This window comes from Balaenoptera musculus, chromosome 10 (genome assembly GCF_009873245.2).
Source record: "Balaenoptera musculus isolate JJ_BM4_2016_0621 chromosome 10, mBalMus1.pri.v3, whole genome shotgun sequence".
In the NCBI taxonomy this organism is placed as follows: domain Eukaryota; kingdom Metazoa; phylum Chordata; class Mammalia; order Artiodactyla; family Balaenopteridae; genus Balaenoptera; species Balaenoptera musculus.
Window position 1 is genome coordinate 43,005,433 of NC_045794.1, and position 15,688 is coordinate 43,021,120.

General features: G+C 48.4%; 1 protein-coding gene and 1 pseudogene across 2 annotated transcripts; both read left to right on the forward strand.

Moving 5' to 3' along the window:
- Window positions 1-505: 505 nt before the first annotated feature.
- AMHR2 (anti-Mullerian hormone receptor type 2) lies at window positions 506-6,320 on the forward strand. 2 transcript variants are annotated; one of them, XM_036866775.1, is made up of 11 exons: window positions 506-554; window positions 856-1,038; window positions 1,296-1,487; window positions 1,759-1,833; window positions 1,992-2,122; window positions 2,238-2,468; window positions 4,028-4,142; window positions 4,285-4,457; window positions 4,647-4,794; window positions 4,962-5,098; window positions 5,997-6,320. In XM_036866775.1, the coding sequence occupies exons 1-11, from the start codon at window positions 506-508 to the stop codon at window positions 6,204-6,206; spliced, it is 1,644 nt and encodes a 547-aa protein (XP_036722670.1). In that variant the 3' UTR covers window positions 6,207-6,320. The 2 variants fall into 2 exon arrangements, with proteins under 2 accessions (XP_036722670.1, XP_036722671.1); XM_036866776.1 differs by lacking the exons at window positions 4,647-4,794; window positions 4,962-5,098 and having other exon boundaries at window positions 5,997-6,301.
- A 6,778-nt stretch (window positions 6,321-13,098) lies between these two features.
- Window positions 13,099-14,152, forward strand: LOC118902774 (annotated as a pseudogene).
- Window positions 14,153-15,688: the final 1,536 nt, after the last annotated feature.

The window sequence follows — 15,688 nt, forward strand, 5'->3', positions numbered from 1 at the left end:
TGAGGTCAACTCTAGTATAGGCTGTGAAGCCTCTCTGTGCCCAGGGAACTGCAGATCTGAGTCCGGAAAATAAGGGCTAGAAAGGCTCTTGGGCACAGCTGAATGGCTCTGAGCACTTGACCTCTCTTTGGTTTCCAGCCTGGGAAGGGCTGACAGGATCCAGCATTTTGTCCTAGGGTCAGCAAAGGGCAGAGGTTTGAAATTAGGCATTGCTGGGTTCTCAGCGGGACCACTAAGGCCCCCTCCTCTCACTTTACAGAGAAAAGAGGAGGTGGCTGAAGAGAGGAAGACACGAGATTGGTTCTCTGCTCCTCCCTCTCTCTCCCTGCTTCTCCCCACACCCATCCTCTCCCCCTCAGCAGCCGTCTCCCCCACAGAGACTGGGAAGAGGGAGGGGGCGGAGTTGGGGACTGAAGGATCAGAAGCCCCACGGTGCCCTGCATCTGAAGGAAGCTCTGGCCAGGGGCAGCTGTGTTGGCTCATGCTCCCCCCCTTCCACTGCATGATGCTGGGGATTCTGGGGCTTTGGGCGCTGTTTCCCACAGCTGTGCAAGGTAAGTGTCTACAGGGAGGAGCAGGGTCCTTCCACCCACCCATTAAGGGAGGGGGCACTTGAAGCAGCAGCCACCCCTTTGGAAGAGTGGTGATGGGGTGGGCAAGTGAAGGTGATGGGTACAGCTATGGGTCCCCTTGGTGGGGGTCAGGTTCCAGGCCTCTGCTGACCCTGTTTCCTCCTGTGGCTTTACCAGGCTGGCCCTGGGATATAAAACGTGTTTTGTCTCTCTTTGGCTGCTGTTTTTGCCCCTGCATTCACTGTCATCTTGAACCCTCCCCTCTCCTTACCCTGGGCCGCAGCACCCCCAGGCAGGCGGACCTGTGTGTTCTTTGAGGCCCCTGGAGTGCGGGGAAGCACCAAGAATCTGGGGAAGCTGCTAGATGCAGGACCAGGGCCCCCCAGGGTTATCCGCTGCCTCTACAGCCGCTGCTGCTTTGGGATCTGGAACCTGACCCAAGACCAGGCACAGGTGGAGATGCAAGGTGAATGGCACAGCACATGGCAGGCGATAGCCAGTGGGGGAGAGAGGCACATCCTGGGTGGGGGGTGGCAGCTGAGAAGAGGAGTAGAAAGGGAATGTGTGGAGGGAAAGAAAAGCCCATAAGAGATGGAAGGGACGCCTCTGATAGAGAAGGGACCCCCTCCGTGTTCCCAGACCCCGTTATGCTCACTCGTACACTCTTTCTCTCTCTGTCTCTCGCCCCCTTTCTATCCTCTTCTCCCAATCCCATCCCATCAGGATGCCGAGACAGTGATGAGCCAGGCTGTGAGTCCCCCCACTGTGACCCGAGCCCCCGAGCCCATCCTAGTCCCAGCTTTACTCTCTTCACCTGCTCCTGTGGCACTGACTTCTGCAATGCCAATTACAGCCATCTGCCTCGTCTGGGGAGCCCTGGGACACCTGGTTCCCAGGGCCTCAAGGCCATCCCAGGTAGCCACCCAGGATGCCGGAGCCAGGTGGGGGCTGGAGCCCAGGTTAGAATGAGAGGTAGAACCAGGGCCAATTCTCACCCTACCCCCCGTCCCAAGCTTCCCTCCTCCTGGCCTTGAGAAGTTGGTTGCCCTGGTGACTGGGAGATAAGGGGGCTTGTGACCAGGGTGGAGGCGGGTGGAGAAGCAACTTCTCTGCGGAGCGGGAGAGGAGCAGAGAGCACGATTTGGGGCAGGGCTCATCCAGCCTGCATTCCTGCTTTAACGTGCAGGCGAGTCCATCTGGATGGCACTGGTGCTGCTGGGGCTGCTCCTCCTCCTGCTGCTGCTGAGCAACATCATCTTGGGTACTAATCTGCCCCACCCCTCCCTTGTGACCCCAACACACTGTCCCAGCGCTCTGACCCCTCTCCAGGCTCCCCTGACCCCCATCACTTCCCACAAAGCCCCCTTCCCAGTCTCCATACCCGTGCACCCCAGCCCTAAGGCTCTTCCTCTGCCTCAGCCCTGCTACAACGGAAAGGCTGCCGGGCGCATGGTGGGCCAGAGCCAGGGCCAGGGCTGGAGCCGGAACCACACTCAGGCAGGGACTGGAGTGCCGAGCTGCCCGAGCTGCCCGAGCTGTGCTTCTCCCAGGTGCCCGGGGAGGGTGGGCGGCGGGCTCCTCTGGGCGCTCTCGGAGGGTGTGCTGGGGAGGAAGCCTGGCTCTGCTCCTAGCTGGGGCCCACACCCAGCACCATGTCCTCACCAGGTAATCCGGGAAGGAGGTCACGCAGTGGTGTGGGCCGGGCGGCTGCAAGGCAAGCTGGTTGCCATCAAGGCCTTCTCCCTGAGGGCTGTGGCCCAGTTCCAAGCTGAGAGAGCATTGTATGGGCTGCCGGGCCTACGGCATGACCACATTGTCCGCTTGATCACCGCCAGCAGGGGCAGCCCTGGTCCCCTGCCCTGTGGGCCCCTGCTGGTACTGGAACTACACCCCAAGGTGAGTGCTGAGGAACGCATATGTGTGTGTTTGCCTGTGTGTGGGAAGACGTCGGCGCGTGGGTGCTGGATGGCAGCGAGGCCCTGTCCACGCTTATTATTTTGCTTTATTCTTATTCTTTAGATTTCCTTTTCTGTAGAACATTAAAAATGATTTGTATTGTTTTTACCTTTTATTATTATAAGCAGTACTTGCTAACATTTTTGACTTACACTGACAAAAAAAGGGAGAAATCAAAGCAATTCATATTCCCAGCCTCAAGGAAAACCATTGTTAAAGAATTACCTCCAGGCATTCAACTAATGTTTATGAACTATATGTCACACTTCCTGTGCTAGGAAAAACACACCCAGTCCCTGCCTTTCCAGATTTTATAGAGTAGTAGGGAAGCAGAAATGGATCAAGCAAACACAAAAAGAAGTGTAAAATGTCAAGCGCGTTAAGTGCTGAAAGAAAAGGTACTACAAGAGGGACTTCCCTGGTGGCGTAGTGGGTAAGACTCCGCCCTCCCAATGCAGGGGTCCTGGGTTCGATCCCTGGCTAGGGAACTAGATCCCATATGCATGCTGCAAATAAGAGTTTTCATACCACAAGTAAGAAGTCCCGTGCCGCAGCTAAGGAGCCCGTGAAATGCAACTAAAGGAGCCCACCTGCCGCAACTAAGACCCGGTGCAACCAAATAAATAAATAAATATTAAAAAAAAAAAGAAAAGGTACTATATAAGAGAAGAATAAGGAGGATCATGAGCAAAAAGGATGAAGAGGAATCGGTAGGCAGGGGCCAGACCACACTGGCCTTGTGGGCCTGCTAAGGACGTGGGACTTTATCAGCACCTGTAGTTCCCTCACCTCTGAAATCTTGAATTCTGGAAAGTCCCTTCTACGACCAATGTACCTCATTGCCCAGCTCAAAAATCATTGCTTTTTTAGTTTTGTTTGTTTGTTTCCCTTTCCTGGCACACTGAAAGTGCTCAATAATGTTTGCAGAATGAGGGACTCTATTGCCCCTTTCCCTCCAATTCCCAGTTGCTCCCTGCCAGCTGCTCTCCTACCCAACGGCTCTCCCCATCCGCACTCTGCTACAGGGTGACACCTCAGGCCAGGTGGTTCGCGAGGGTGCCCCACCTAACCTGCTCTGCCTCTTCTGTTTCTGTCTTTACCCCAAGTCCTGTGAGGCAGTATGAGGTGGCTAAAGGTGAGTGATGCTGGAGTCAGACTGCTGAGGGTCAAACTCTGCTACTCTCTCAGCCAGGGATTTCCAGCAAGCTCCTCATCTGTAAAACAGGAGTGACAGGAGTACCTACCTCCCCGGGTTGTAGTGAGGGCTACAGGAGGCCTGGCACGCAGTAAGTGCTCGGGACACTTGAACTAGAGCTACTGTTTTTCGTGTCAATCCAACTGATGCACGTCCTCACTCGCACTGCCTGCTGCCTTGCCCTGGGTGTGTCGGCGTGTAAGTCTGCTGGGAGATGCAGGGGGATCAATTGATCTCTGCTCCCTGGGGTGGATCAGCCACCTCCAGCTTTGTGTGTCCCTCTCTTCTCTCTGCTTCTCCCCAGGGCTCCCTGTGCCACTACTTGGCCCAGCACACCAGTGACTGGGGAAGTTCCCTGCGGATGGCACTGTCCCTGGCACAGGGCCTGGCGTTTCTCCATGAGGAACGTTGGCAGGATGGTGGGTGAGCTGGGGGCAGGAAGCTGTGGGAGTCAGGAGCCACACCGCTGTTTCTGATTTTCCCTTAGCTTGGAGGGGAAGGATTGGGTCAAAAAGAGAAAGGAAGAAGATCCATGTCCCTTCAACCTGGCTTCTCCCACAGGCCAATATAAACCAGGTATCGCCCACCGGGATCTGAGCAGCCAGAATGTGCTCATTCGGGACGATGGGTCATGCGCCATTGGAGACCTGGGCCTCGCCCTGGTGCTCCCTGGCCTCGCCCAGCCCCCAACCTGGGCTCCTACTCAACCCCGAGGCCCAGCTGCCATCATGGAGGTCAGTACTCTGGATAAGGGTGAGGCCCAGGATGCTGGTGGTGGTGCTGATGAAGATGTGACAACAGTGCAGCAGCACCTATAGCACATGGGATGTTGCTGAGTCTAGTTGGGGGGTTGTTGCATGGACCACTGTGTGGTGAAGATTGCCGTGGTGATGACTGTTGGCCCTTCATGCCTTGCTGTCTAGGCGGGCACCCAGAGGTACATGGCACCGGAGCTCTTGGACAAGACTCTGGACCTACAGGACTGGGGCACGGCCCTCCGGCGAGCTGATGTTTACTCTCTGGCTCTGCTCCTGTGGGAGATCATGAGCCGCTGCCCAGATTTGCGTCCCGGTAAGGATGGGTGTAACAGTGGCCTCACTCCCCCCATGCCCCACCTACCCATTCCAGACCCACCTACCTCCTGACCCAGGAGGCTCTTCCCTTCTCCCTCGTGACCGTTCCGCAAGAAGGCACCCCCACGGGCTAGCTGACACCTAGCCCCATGTGCCTTTTCCCAGACAGCAGACCACCACCCTTCCAACTGGCCTATGAGGCAGAACTGGGTAGCACCCCTACCACCTGTGAGCTGTGGACCTTGGCGGTGGAGGAGAGAAGGCGCCCTCACATCCCATCCACCTGGGGCTGCTTTGCCACAGTAAGAGGCCACAGGCTGGTGGGCTGGGGACCTGGAGAGTCCTGGCACGGGCTTCAAGGACTTGTCCACCAGGACCAGCCCACCTACTCCTATCCCCTCTCATCTCCCACCCTCCTGGCTCTTGTTCAGCTGGAGCTGGGCAAACGTGCTCTGAACCTCAGTTCATCCCCTTCCACCGTTAAGTCTCACACAGCCCACTCCTGAGACACACACCTTCTTCTTGCTCAGTCTTGCCTTGTCCGTCCCTCTTCTCTCCATCATCAGTTTGCCCTGTTCCTCAGTTCCTTCCTCCAGGAAGCCCTCCTTGGCTTTGCTTCTGCCCTGAGCTCTGCCCCCAAGATGGCTCCTCTCCTAGTACACTGGAGCCCAACATTTAATCCAATAATTCCTCATTCTGTCCTACACATCTGTGTTTCTGCCATGACCCAATAAAAGCCAGAACTAAGTATGAAGGGTTAAAACAGTGGCCTAATAGTGAAATTTCAGGGTTTCTGAGGAAAATAGTTTCCTAACAGGAAGCCCATTCCTCTGCTACCTGATCTGAAGTTTCCACTGCACAAGTGTCTGTTGGGTTAGATAACAAAGGCCCAGGCATTGTTTGCAGAAGACCCTGATTGCCTGAGAGGAAGGAGAGTAATTTCCCATCAGCACGGTAAGCCATTAATTAACCTGAATTAGCTCCTCAGAGGAAAAGGTGGACTCTTTGGAGAGAACCCGTCTCATAGGGAACAAGATGCAAAGGGCTGGATTTCAGTGAAGGGGAGGAAGAAGGCTCCAGGAAGGATCAGAAGAAGCGTGTTGAGAACGGGGCCATGATAGATACCTTTTAACCCTGGGGCCACTCATGGGGCCACTCAGGATCCTGGGGTAAAGCCTGCCTCCTGGTCATTCTTCCCAGGACCCTGGTGGCCTGAGAGAGCTCCTGGAGGACTGCTGGGATGCAGACCCAGAAGCACGGCTGACAGCTGAGTGTGTACAGCAACGCCTGGCTTCCCTGGCCCGTCCTCAGGAGGCCCACCCCTTCCCACAGGGCTGTCCACATGGCTGCCCACCTCTCTGCCCAGAAGACCGTCTCTCCACTCCTCCGCCCTGCCATTCTCCCTCGTAGGCCTCAGCTGAGTGTCTGCCACTTCAGTGTTCAGCAAGGCCCTTGTTCCAGAAATCCTCAACCTGCCCGTACCAGTTCTCATGTGTAAATATGCAGTTTATGTAGAGTCGGTGTACATGGAAACATAAATACGGTGATCAGATGCCTGTCTGCTCTGCCTCGCCACGGCCTTTCCTACTTGCCAAATGCTTGGATGGATCCTTCCGTGGGTATCCAATCCACTGCTTCTGACCAGTGACTGGGGCGGGTGGTGTGCACAGGAAAGAGATAAAGTCAGCTTTCCTGACTCTACGTCCTGGTCCTGAGGCCTTCCTCCCTTCCAGTGATCCTGCACTCCTTCTGTCTCTCTCCTTTTCCTTCTCTTTCATAAGCCTTTATTTGGTGGGATCTCATACTGGCACTGGGAAAAGGATGAGAAAGATGAAATTGCTGCTCTGAAACTGCTCCAAGACCCACAGCTCATTTTGTTGGCCACCCATACAGTGTCCTGGGGCAGTATCCTCTCCTGAGGCTTGAATGGGGAGGCCTCACAGAGCACAGGATGCTTGAGATGTGTCTTGAAGACCAGGAGTTTTCCAGGAGTGCTGGAGCAGTAGGGCATTCCTGGCCCAGTAAGCTGTACTGTTACGTGGTGCAATAAGAAACTGCAAAGAGGACTTCCCTGGTGGCACAGGGGTTAAGAATCCGCCTGCCAATGTGGGGGATAGGGGTTCAATCCCTCGTCCGGGAAGATCCCACATGCCGCAGAGCCACAAAGCCTGTGCGCCACAACTACTGAGCCTGCGAGCCACAACTATTTAGCCCGTGCACCACAACTACTGAAGCCCATGCGCCTAGAGCCCGTGCTCTGCAACAAAGAGAAACCACCACACGTCAACGAAGAGTAGCCCCTGCTCGCCGCAACCAGAGAAAGCCCACGCGCACCAACAAAGACCCAACACAGCAAAAAAAAAAAAAAAAAGATCTTAAGGGAAGTGAGGGAATGCAGGAACAAAGGAAAAGCTGTCAAGAAGCAATAGTTCAGGGATAAAGCAGAGTCCTAATTCCTCCTCAAGGGGTATACATAACAATCTGATAAGTTCTGCAGGCTCCCACCAAGGTGGAGAATGGAATGATGATGGTCACCTTTTCTGACACTCATGACTTCAATCGACTAAAGCTTGGACCCTGTCAACCTTTGCCCCACTTCTATGCTGAACTTTGCTCGAGCCCCTTCATGAATATGCATGTACCCTTAGCTTAAAAATTCCCCAATTTTGCTGTTCAGGGAAACACTGCTTTGGGACAGAGTCCCAGTGTTCTCCTTACTTGCTGCAAGCAATAAATCCTTCCTTCTTCTTCCTTCTTCTTTGGCTTGGTTGTGTCTTTTGGCTTGACACCTACCAAGAGGTGAACCCAGTTTTCAGGTAACAAGAGGTCATTCTCTCAACCACTACACTGTACCAAGTGAACTGTCCTATCTAGGGTCAATGTCTCCTCATGTAAACTTGAACCCCTCTTTTCCTGGTCACTTAGGAACTTTGCTCCTTCAGTTATCCCTTCTTTCTCCAGCAAAAGCATTTTTTCTCTCTACTGGATTATTCACATCAGTTTACAAACATGGTTTAAACTCTCCCATCTTAAAAAGCCCCTCCCAGACTGCCCATCCTCTTTTTTTTTTTCGCCCATTCTCTTATGATTACTGCTCCATTTCTCTGCTTCTTGTTTACCAACACTCCTTGGAAGAATTGCTTTTATTTACTGCCTCCACCTTCTCACGTTTCGTTCTCTCCTCAATTCGTTGCAGGCAAAATTTCATCCCTAGAATGTAATTAAAACCACTCTTAAAAAGTTCACGGGCTTCCCTGGTGGTGCAGTGGCTGAGAATCTGCCTGCTAATGCAGGGGACACGGGTTCGAACCCTGGTCCGGGAAGATGCCACATGCCATGGGGCAGCTGGGCCCGTGCGCCCCAACTACTGAAGCCTGTGCACCTAGAGCCCGTTCTCCAAAACGAGAGAGGCCACCACAGTGAGAGGCCCGCGCACCACAACGAAGAGTAGCCCCCTCTCACCGCAGCTAGAGGAAGACTGCATGCAGCAACAAAGACCCAATGCAGCCAAAAATAAATAAATTAAAAAAAAAAAAAGTTCACTATTCTTGGGACTTCCCTGGTGGCGCAGTGGTTAAGAATCCACCTGCCAATGCAGGGGACACGGGTTCGATCCCTGGTCCGGGAAGACCCCACATGCCGTGGAGCAACTAAGCCCGCAAGTCACAACTACTGAGCCTGCATGCCGCAGCTACTGAAGCCCACACACCTAGAGCCCGTGCTCCACAACAGGATAAGCCACCGCAGTGAGAAGTCCATGCACCGCAACGAAGAATAGGCCCCGATCACGGCAACTAGAGAAAGCCCACGCGCAGCAACGAAGACCCGACGCAGCCAAAATAAATAAATAAATGAATGAATAAATAAATTTATTAAAAAAAAGTTCACTATTCTTGCAAAATCCAATGGCCATTTCTCAGTCTGCATCCTACAAAATTTATCAGCAGCATATGAACGTTTGATAGCTTCCTCCTTGAATCTTTTCTTCACACTTTCCTCTGATTTTCCACTTCCTCACTGAAGAAGGGGAAAATCTGTATCCTTTGCTCATTCCTCTTCTCTTGCCAGTTTCTAAATATTGGCAGGCTTGAGGCCACGGGCTGGGCCCTCTTTTCTACTCTGGCTACCCCTGCTTCCTGGCTGAGCTTATCTGGCTCCTTGAATTTTTAAAAATTTTTCTTTGTTAAAAATATTTATTTATTTATTTTTGGCTGCGTTGGGTCTTAGTTGTGGCACACGGGCTCTTTGTTGCGGTGCGAGGGCTTCCCTCTAGTTGTGGCATGTGGGCTCCAGAGTGCTCGGGCTCAGTAGTTGCGGCACACGGGCTCTCTAGTTGTGGCGCACGGGCTCAGTAGTTGTGGCACGCGGGCTTAGTTGCCCCGCAGCATGTGGGTTCTTAGTTCCCCGACCAGGGATTGAACCTGTTCCCCTGCACTGGAAGATGGATTCTTAAACACTGGACCCCAGGGAAGTCCCTATCTGGCTCCTTTATTTGTTTATTTATTTATTTATTTTTATTGGAGTATAATTGCTTTACAACGTTGTGTTAGTTTCTGCTGTACAACGAAGTGAATCAGCTTTATGTATACCTATATCCCCTCCCTCTTGGACCTCCCTCCCACACCCCCCATCCCACCCATCTAGGTCATCACAGAGCACTGAGCTGAGCTTCCTGTGCTTTACAGCATGTTCCCACTAGCTATTTTACGCATGGTAGTGTATATATGTCAATCCTAATCTCCTAATTTGTCCCACCCTCTCCTTTCCCTGCCGTGTCCACATGCCCGTTCTCTATGTCTGCGTCTCTATTCCTGCCCTGCAAATAGGTTCATCTGTACCATTTTTCAAGATTCCACATATATGCATTAATATACGATATTTGTTTTTCTCTTTCGGGCTTACTGGCTCCTTTAGATACCTTGATAACTCTCGATTTTTTTCTCTTCAGACAAGACCTCTCCCTGAGCGCCAGACTGCCAAATCCAACTGCCTTCTTAACACTTCCACTTGGATATCTGATAGCCATCCTAAACTTAACTTTGTCCAAAAGTACTCACATCTGCTCCTCCCCTGTCTTATTTCAGTAAATGACACAATTATTTCCCAGTTGCTCAATATTCTTGGGTTCATCCTTGATTTCTCTGTTTCTTTCACCTCTACCTCCAGTCCAAATCTGCTAAGCTCTACCTTAGAAAAAAAATAACTGGTAAATCAACTATACTTCGATTAAAAAAAAAAATACCCAGAGTCTGACCCCTCCTGATCATCTCTACAACTTCCATCCAAGCCACCACCATTCCTTCTTTGGAGTACAGTAGTAGCCTCCTAACTGGGTTCTCTGCTTCCACTTTAACCATTTCTCCCTATTTTGTTCTTTCACCACACAGTAGCCAGAATAATAATAATAATTACTATTATTATTATTTTACCATTCTAACCATTTTTAAGCATACAGTACAGTGACATTAAGTACATTCACACTGTTGTGCAACTGTGATCATCGTCCTCCAGAACTTTTTCATCTTTCTAAACTTAAATTCTGTGCCTATTAAACAATAAATCTCCATTCCCCACTGCCTGCAGTCCCTGCTAATTACTTTCTGTCTCTATGAATTTGACTACTCTAGGCACTTCATATAAGTGGAATCATACAGCATTTGTCTTTTTGTGCCTGGCTTAATTCACTTAGCATAATATCTTCAAGGTTCATCCATAGTGTAGCATGTGTCAGACTCTCCTTCCTTTTTAGGGCTGAATACTATTCCATTGTATGCATATACCACATTTTGTTTATCCATTCATCTGTTGATGGACATTTGGGTTGTTTCCATCTTTGGGCTGTTATGAATAATGCTTCTATGAACACTGGTTTACAGAATGACTTTTTAAAAATGAAAATCAGATCATGTCATTCCTCTGCTCATAACCCTCCAGAGGCTTCCATTCACACTTAGAATAAAATCTAAACTCTTTCCCATGGCTTACAAGGATCTGTAAATACTGGCACCACAGCTCCTCCCCTTATTTCAATCAATTTTTCTACATAGTACACATCACTATCTGACATTTTATTATATATTTATTTATATTCTGCCTCTCCCACCAAGTTATTACCTCCGTGAAGGCAAGGATTTTTTCTCTGTGTTTCTACTCTATCCCTAGTGCTTAGAACAGTACCTGGATAGCTTGAGAAATATTTGTTGAATGAATGAATGACAGAAGCATGGTAAATCATTAATGATTTAATGAATCAGAGAAATGAGCTTTACAAGCATTATTTAAATGCTTTTTAAATAATCTGCATTTAGGGAATTCCCTGGCGGTCAAGTGGTTAGGACTCTGCACTTCCACAGCAGGGGTCACGGGTTCGATCCCTGGTCAGGGAACTAAGATCCCACAAGCTGCTTGGCGTGGAAAAAAAAAAAAAAATCTGAGTTTAAATCTGAGGAAGAATTTCCCAACTAGCAGGTAGGTGAAGAGAGGTATGGAGGGTATTGGCAACCTATGAGGGTCCTGAAGGGAGGTTAAAATCATCCTAGTCTAACAGTAAAAGTTCTTAATATTAACAAGAATCATGATAGTAATACATGGTAGCATATAGTAAGTACTTATTATGTGACAGATACACGATTATCTCATCACAACCCTATGAGGTAGGTACCATTGCCACTGTTTTACAAATGAGTGAATTGAGGTTAAATAACTTATTCAAGGTCACACAATAAGTGTCAAAGTCAGGATTTGAATCCAGGTCTCTCTGACTAACTCCAGAACCACCATGCTCTATTCCTCTTTGTCCATTTGTTCATTCATTCATTCATTCATGTAGTTATTTATTTAACAGTGTATTCATTCATACCATCCTATGTACCAGGCACTGTGTGAACTGTTAAGTGTCCTTACTTTCAAGAAGCTTACAGTCTAATGTAGGAAGCTAACATTAAGTAATTACTGATTCATGTATAATTATAAACTGAGATAGGTGTGCTAAAGGAAAGACAAGGTTCTACTAGGGGCTACAACAAAGGAGTTTTACCTGACTAGGGTGTCAAGGAGGCTTCCCTGAAGAAGTGATTCTGGAGCTGAGAGCTGATGAATGAGCAGGATTTAATTAGGCAAAGTGGAGAGAGATGGGGAGAGCATTCCAGGTTGCAGGAGCAGCAAGTGCAAAGGCCCTCCTGCAAATGGAACCAAGATCTTCTGGAGGGATGAAAGAAGCCTAGGGGCTGAAGCGCAGAAAGCCAGGGGTGAGTGGTATGAGAGGAGACCAGCAAGGTAGCAGGGCCAGACCACTGCAGACATTGCAGTAATAAGATTTTGAGTATTTTTTTGTTGGACAAGTTGGAGGAAACAGACACTCATATATTGCTGGTGAGAATGTAAATAAATATAACCTCTATGGAGGGTAATTCATCAATACCTATAAAAAAGTAAAAACATGTAAAATGACATATTTGTCAGGTTATTTGTTGCAGCATTGTTTTTAGTAGCAGAAGATTGAAAATAACACAAATATCTATTGACTGGTTAAATTGATTATGGTACATCATACAAAAGAATCAAATGGGGTTGTGAAAAAGACTGAAGACACACTGTGCTGGCTGGTATGGAAACATCTCCAAGATATATTAAGTGGGGGGAAAAGTTGCAAATTAAACTCTGCATAGTTTGCTGTTTGTATACTTAAAAGAGGGGATATAAATTTATATCAGTATTTGCTTGATTGTAATGAAGAAACTGTGGAAATATATATAAGAAACCAGTTATGTGGTTGTGTGGGCTATGTGGGTTGGGGGAGGCTGGGTAAAGGAGAACAAGAGTGGGAGGGAGACTTTTCACTTTATACCTCTTGGTCTTTTTTGGTTTTCAAAGCATGTGAACATATTACCTATTCAACAAAAATGAATACATACATGTAAAAATACTTTCTACCGTTGTCTTAAGGATAATGCAAAGCCATTGAAGAATCTTAAGCAGTAGGGTGATGTCACAGTTGGCTTTAGAAAACAATTTCTGAGGTTGGAGGATGAATTAGAAGAGGGTCCGAGTGGATGCTGACCGGACATTTAATGAGACACCACTTCATACCCACTAGCATGGCTATATTAATAAAGACAGACAGCAACAAGTGCTGGTGCAGATGTGGGGTAACTGGAACACTTATACGTTGCTGGTGGGGATATAAAATGGTGTGGCTATTTTGGAAAGTAGTCTGGCAGTTCCTCAAAAAAGTTAAACATACAGTTACCGTATTACCTAGCAATTCCTCTCTTAAGTAAATACCCAACAGAATTGAAAACATATGGTGGTTGCACGCGTCCCCACGCACCCTCACAGTCAGTGGGTGAGCCGGGGCAGCAAGGCAGCCACCTTACAGCTCTGTGGAGGGCCTCGGGCCTCCCTACTGGAGCCGCTGGCAAGGGCCAGCCTTGCAGTGGTGTGTTCTAGGTCAATGGCTTCTAAGATTCCAGCTGGATTCACTGGACTAGGCAAATGGGGCATCCAATGGCAAAAAAATTTCATGAAACATGGCTATCCGCTTGTTATTTATGATGTGTTCCCTGATGCATGCAAAGAATTTCTCGATGCAGGTATACTGGTAGTGTCTTCCCCAGCAGATGTAGCCAAAAAAGCTGACGGAATTATTTCCATGTTGCCCACCAGTATCAATGCAATAGAAGCTTATTCTGGAGCAAATGGAGTTCCAAAAAAAGTGAAGAAAGGCTCACTATTAATAGACTCCAGTACTATTGATCCTACAGTTTCGAAAGAATTGGCCAAAGATGTTGAGAAAATGGGAGCAATTTTCATGGATGCCCCTGTTTCTGGTGGTGTGGGAGCTGCTCAGTCTGGGAACCTAATGTTTCTGGTGGGAGGAGTCACAGATGAATTTGCTGCTGCCCAAGAGTTGCTAGGGTACAAGGGCTCCAATGTGGTGCATTGTGGAGCCCTTGGGACTGGGCAGGCTGTGAGGATCGGCTACAACACGCTGTTGGTATGGTTTGATTGGAACTGCTGATGCTATGAATCTGGGAATCAGGTTGGGGCTTGACCCAAAACCATTGGCTAAAATCCTATATGTGAGCTCAGGACAGCTTTGGTCAAGTGATACTTATAATCCCATACCTGGCATGATTGATGGAGTTCCCTTGCCTAATAAGTATCAGGGTGGATTCAGAACAACACTCATGACTAAGGATCTGGGATTAGCACAAGCCTCTGCGGTTAGCACGAAGAGCCCAATCCTTCTGGGCAGTCAAGCCCATCAGATCTACAGGATGATGTATGTGAAGGGCTACTCAGAGGAAGCCTGCTCATCTGTGTTCCAGTTTCTATGAGAGGAGGAGACATTCTGAGTTTGCCCTTTGGCGGTGGACCCTGTTGGGAACCAGAGTCTATCTTGGAACCTCCTTATAGCTTGCTCCACAAGTAAATGGGTCTGTCTGCTTTTGATTGTCTTGGTCACAGTAAACCCTGGGATTTTTCACCCATTTTTAACTGCTTATTCTTTTTTTTAAATCTATTTAGCAAACATATAATATCTGAAATTTTTTTTTCTTTTTTTTTTTTTTTTTTTTTTAAATTTATTTATTTATTTATTTATGGCTGTGTTGGGTCTTCGTTTCTGTGCGAGGGCTTTCTCTAGTTGCGGCAAGCGGGGGCCACTCTTCATCGCGGTGCGCGGGCCTCTCACTATCGCGGCCTCTCTTGTTGCGGAGCACAGGCTCCAGACGCGCAGGCTCAGTAATTGTGGCTCACGGGCCCAGTTGCTCCGCGGCATGTGGGATCTTCCCAGACCAGGGCTCGAACCCGTGTCCCCTGCATTGGCAGGCAGATTCTCAACCACTGCGCCACCAGGGAAGCCCTGAAAATTTTTTTTTCTGTTTGCTACTGATGGTCCCTGCTAACTGGCTGACTGACCTTTTTCAAAAATTTGATCCCTGAGCATCTTTAACTAAATAGTTGCATATTTCAATCAGGATATTATTTACTCCAATTTACAAATAAAACCACATTTTTTTTTTAACACGATAAAACATATTTTAGGGGAACGAAAAGAAACTGGTGTGAAGAAAGGACTTATAGAAAGGGGAAGTACAGTGAATTACTACCTGTGTCCCTCAGAAAGTTTGTCCTTTTAACCAAGTGGTGGTATTCTTGCATTACTGAGGTTACTAATTTATTTTCTAGGAGTTGATAAAGCAAGAGAACGCCTTGCTGCATGTTATATAATTTGGACTCTGTTACATTTATCTTGGTGTGTCCCTCTTGTAACAACTCCCAATACTCAGCAAACTTGTTTTTTATATTTTTGTTTCCTTGTACATTCTTTTTTAAAAAAAATAATTTTATTTATTTATTTATTTTTGGCTGTGTTGATTTTTCATTGCTGCGCGGGCTTTCTCTAGTTGCGGTGAGTGGGAGCTACTCTTCATTGCGGCGCCCGGGCTTCTCATTGCTTTGGCTTCTCTTGTTGCGGAGCTCGGGCTCTAGGTGCACGGGCTTCAGTAGCTGTGGCTTGTGGGCTCAGTAGTTGTGGCTCGCGGGCTCTAGAGCACAGGCTCAGTAGTTGTGGTGCATGGGCTTAGTTGCTCTACCGCATGTGGGATCTTCCCGGACCAGGACTTGACACCGTGTCCCCTAGCATTGGCCAGTGGATTCTTAACCACTGCGCCACCAGGGAAGTCCTCCTTGTACATTCTTCCTACATGTTTTTTGACTTCAAAAGAATGACATCTTTAGAACTGTTTCAGAGCCAAGGATGATACGTGTTTTAGATAATTATTACATTATTCTAAATATAACCATATAATTTTGAATTCAAATACATTTCTATGCTGATAATTAAAAAAACATATGGTTATGCACAAACTTGTACATGAATGTTCATA

What these genes read in the sequence shown, in the direction of transcription:
- AMHR2 (XM_036866775.1), top strand. Translation starts at nt 506, where the DNA reads ATGCTGGGGATTCTGGGGCTTTGGGCGCTGTTTCCCACAGCTGTGCAA. An exon ending in GTTTCCCACAGCTGTGCAAG is followed by an intron (nt 555 to 855) that starts GTAAGTGTCTAC and finishes CCTGGGCCGCAG; the next exon opens with CACCCCCAGGCAGGCGGACC. An exon ending in CCGAGCTGTGCTTCTCCCAG is followed by an intron (nt 2,123 to 2,237) that starts GTGCCCGGGGAG and finishes TGTCCTCACCAG; the next exon opens with GTAATCCGGGAAGGAGGTCA.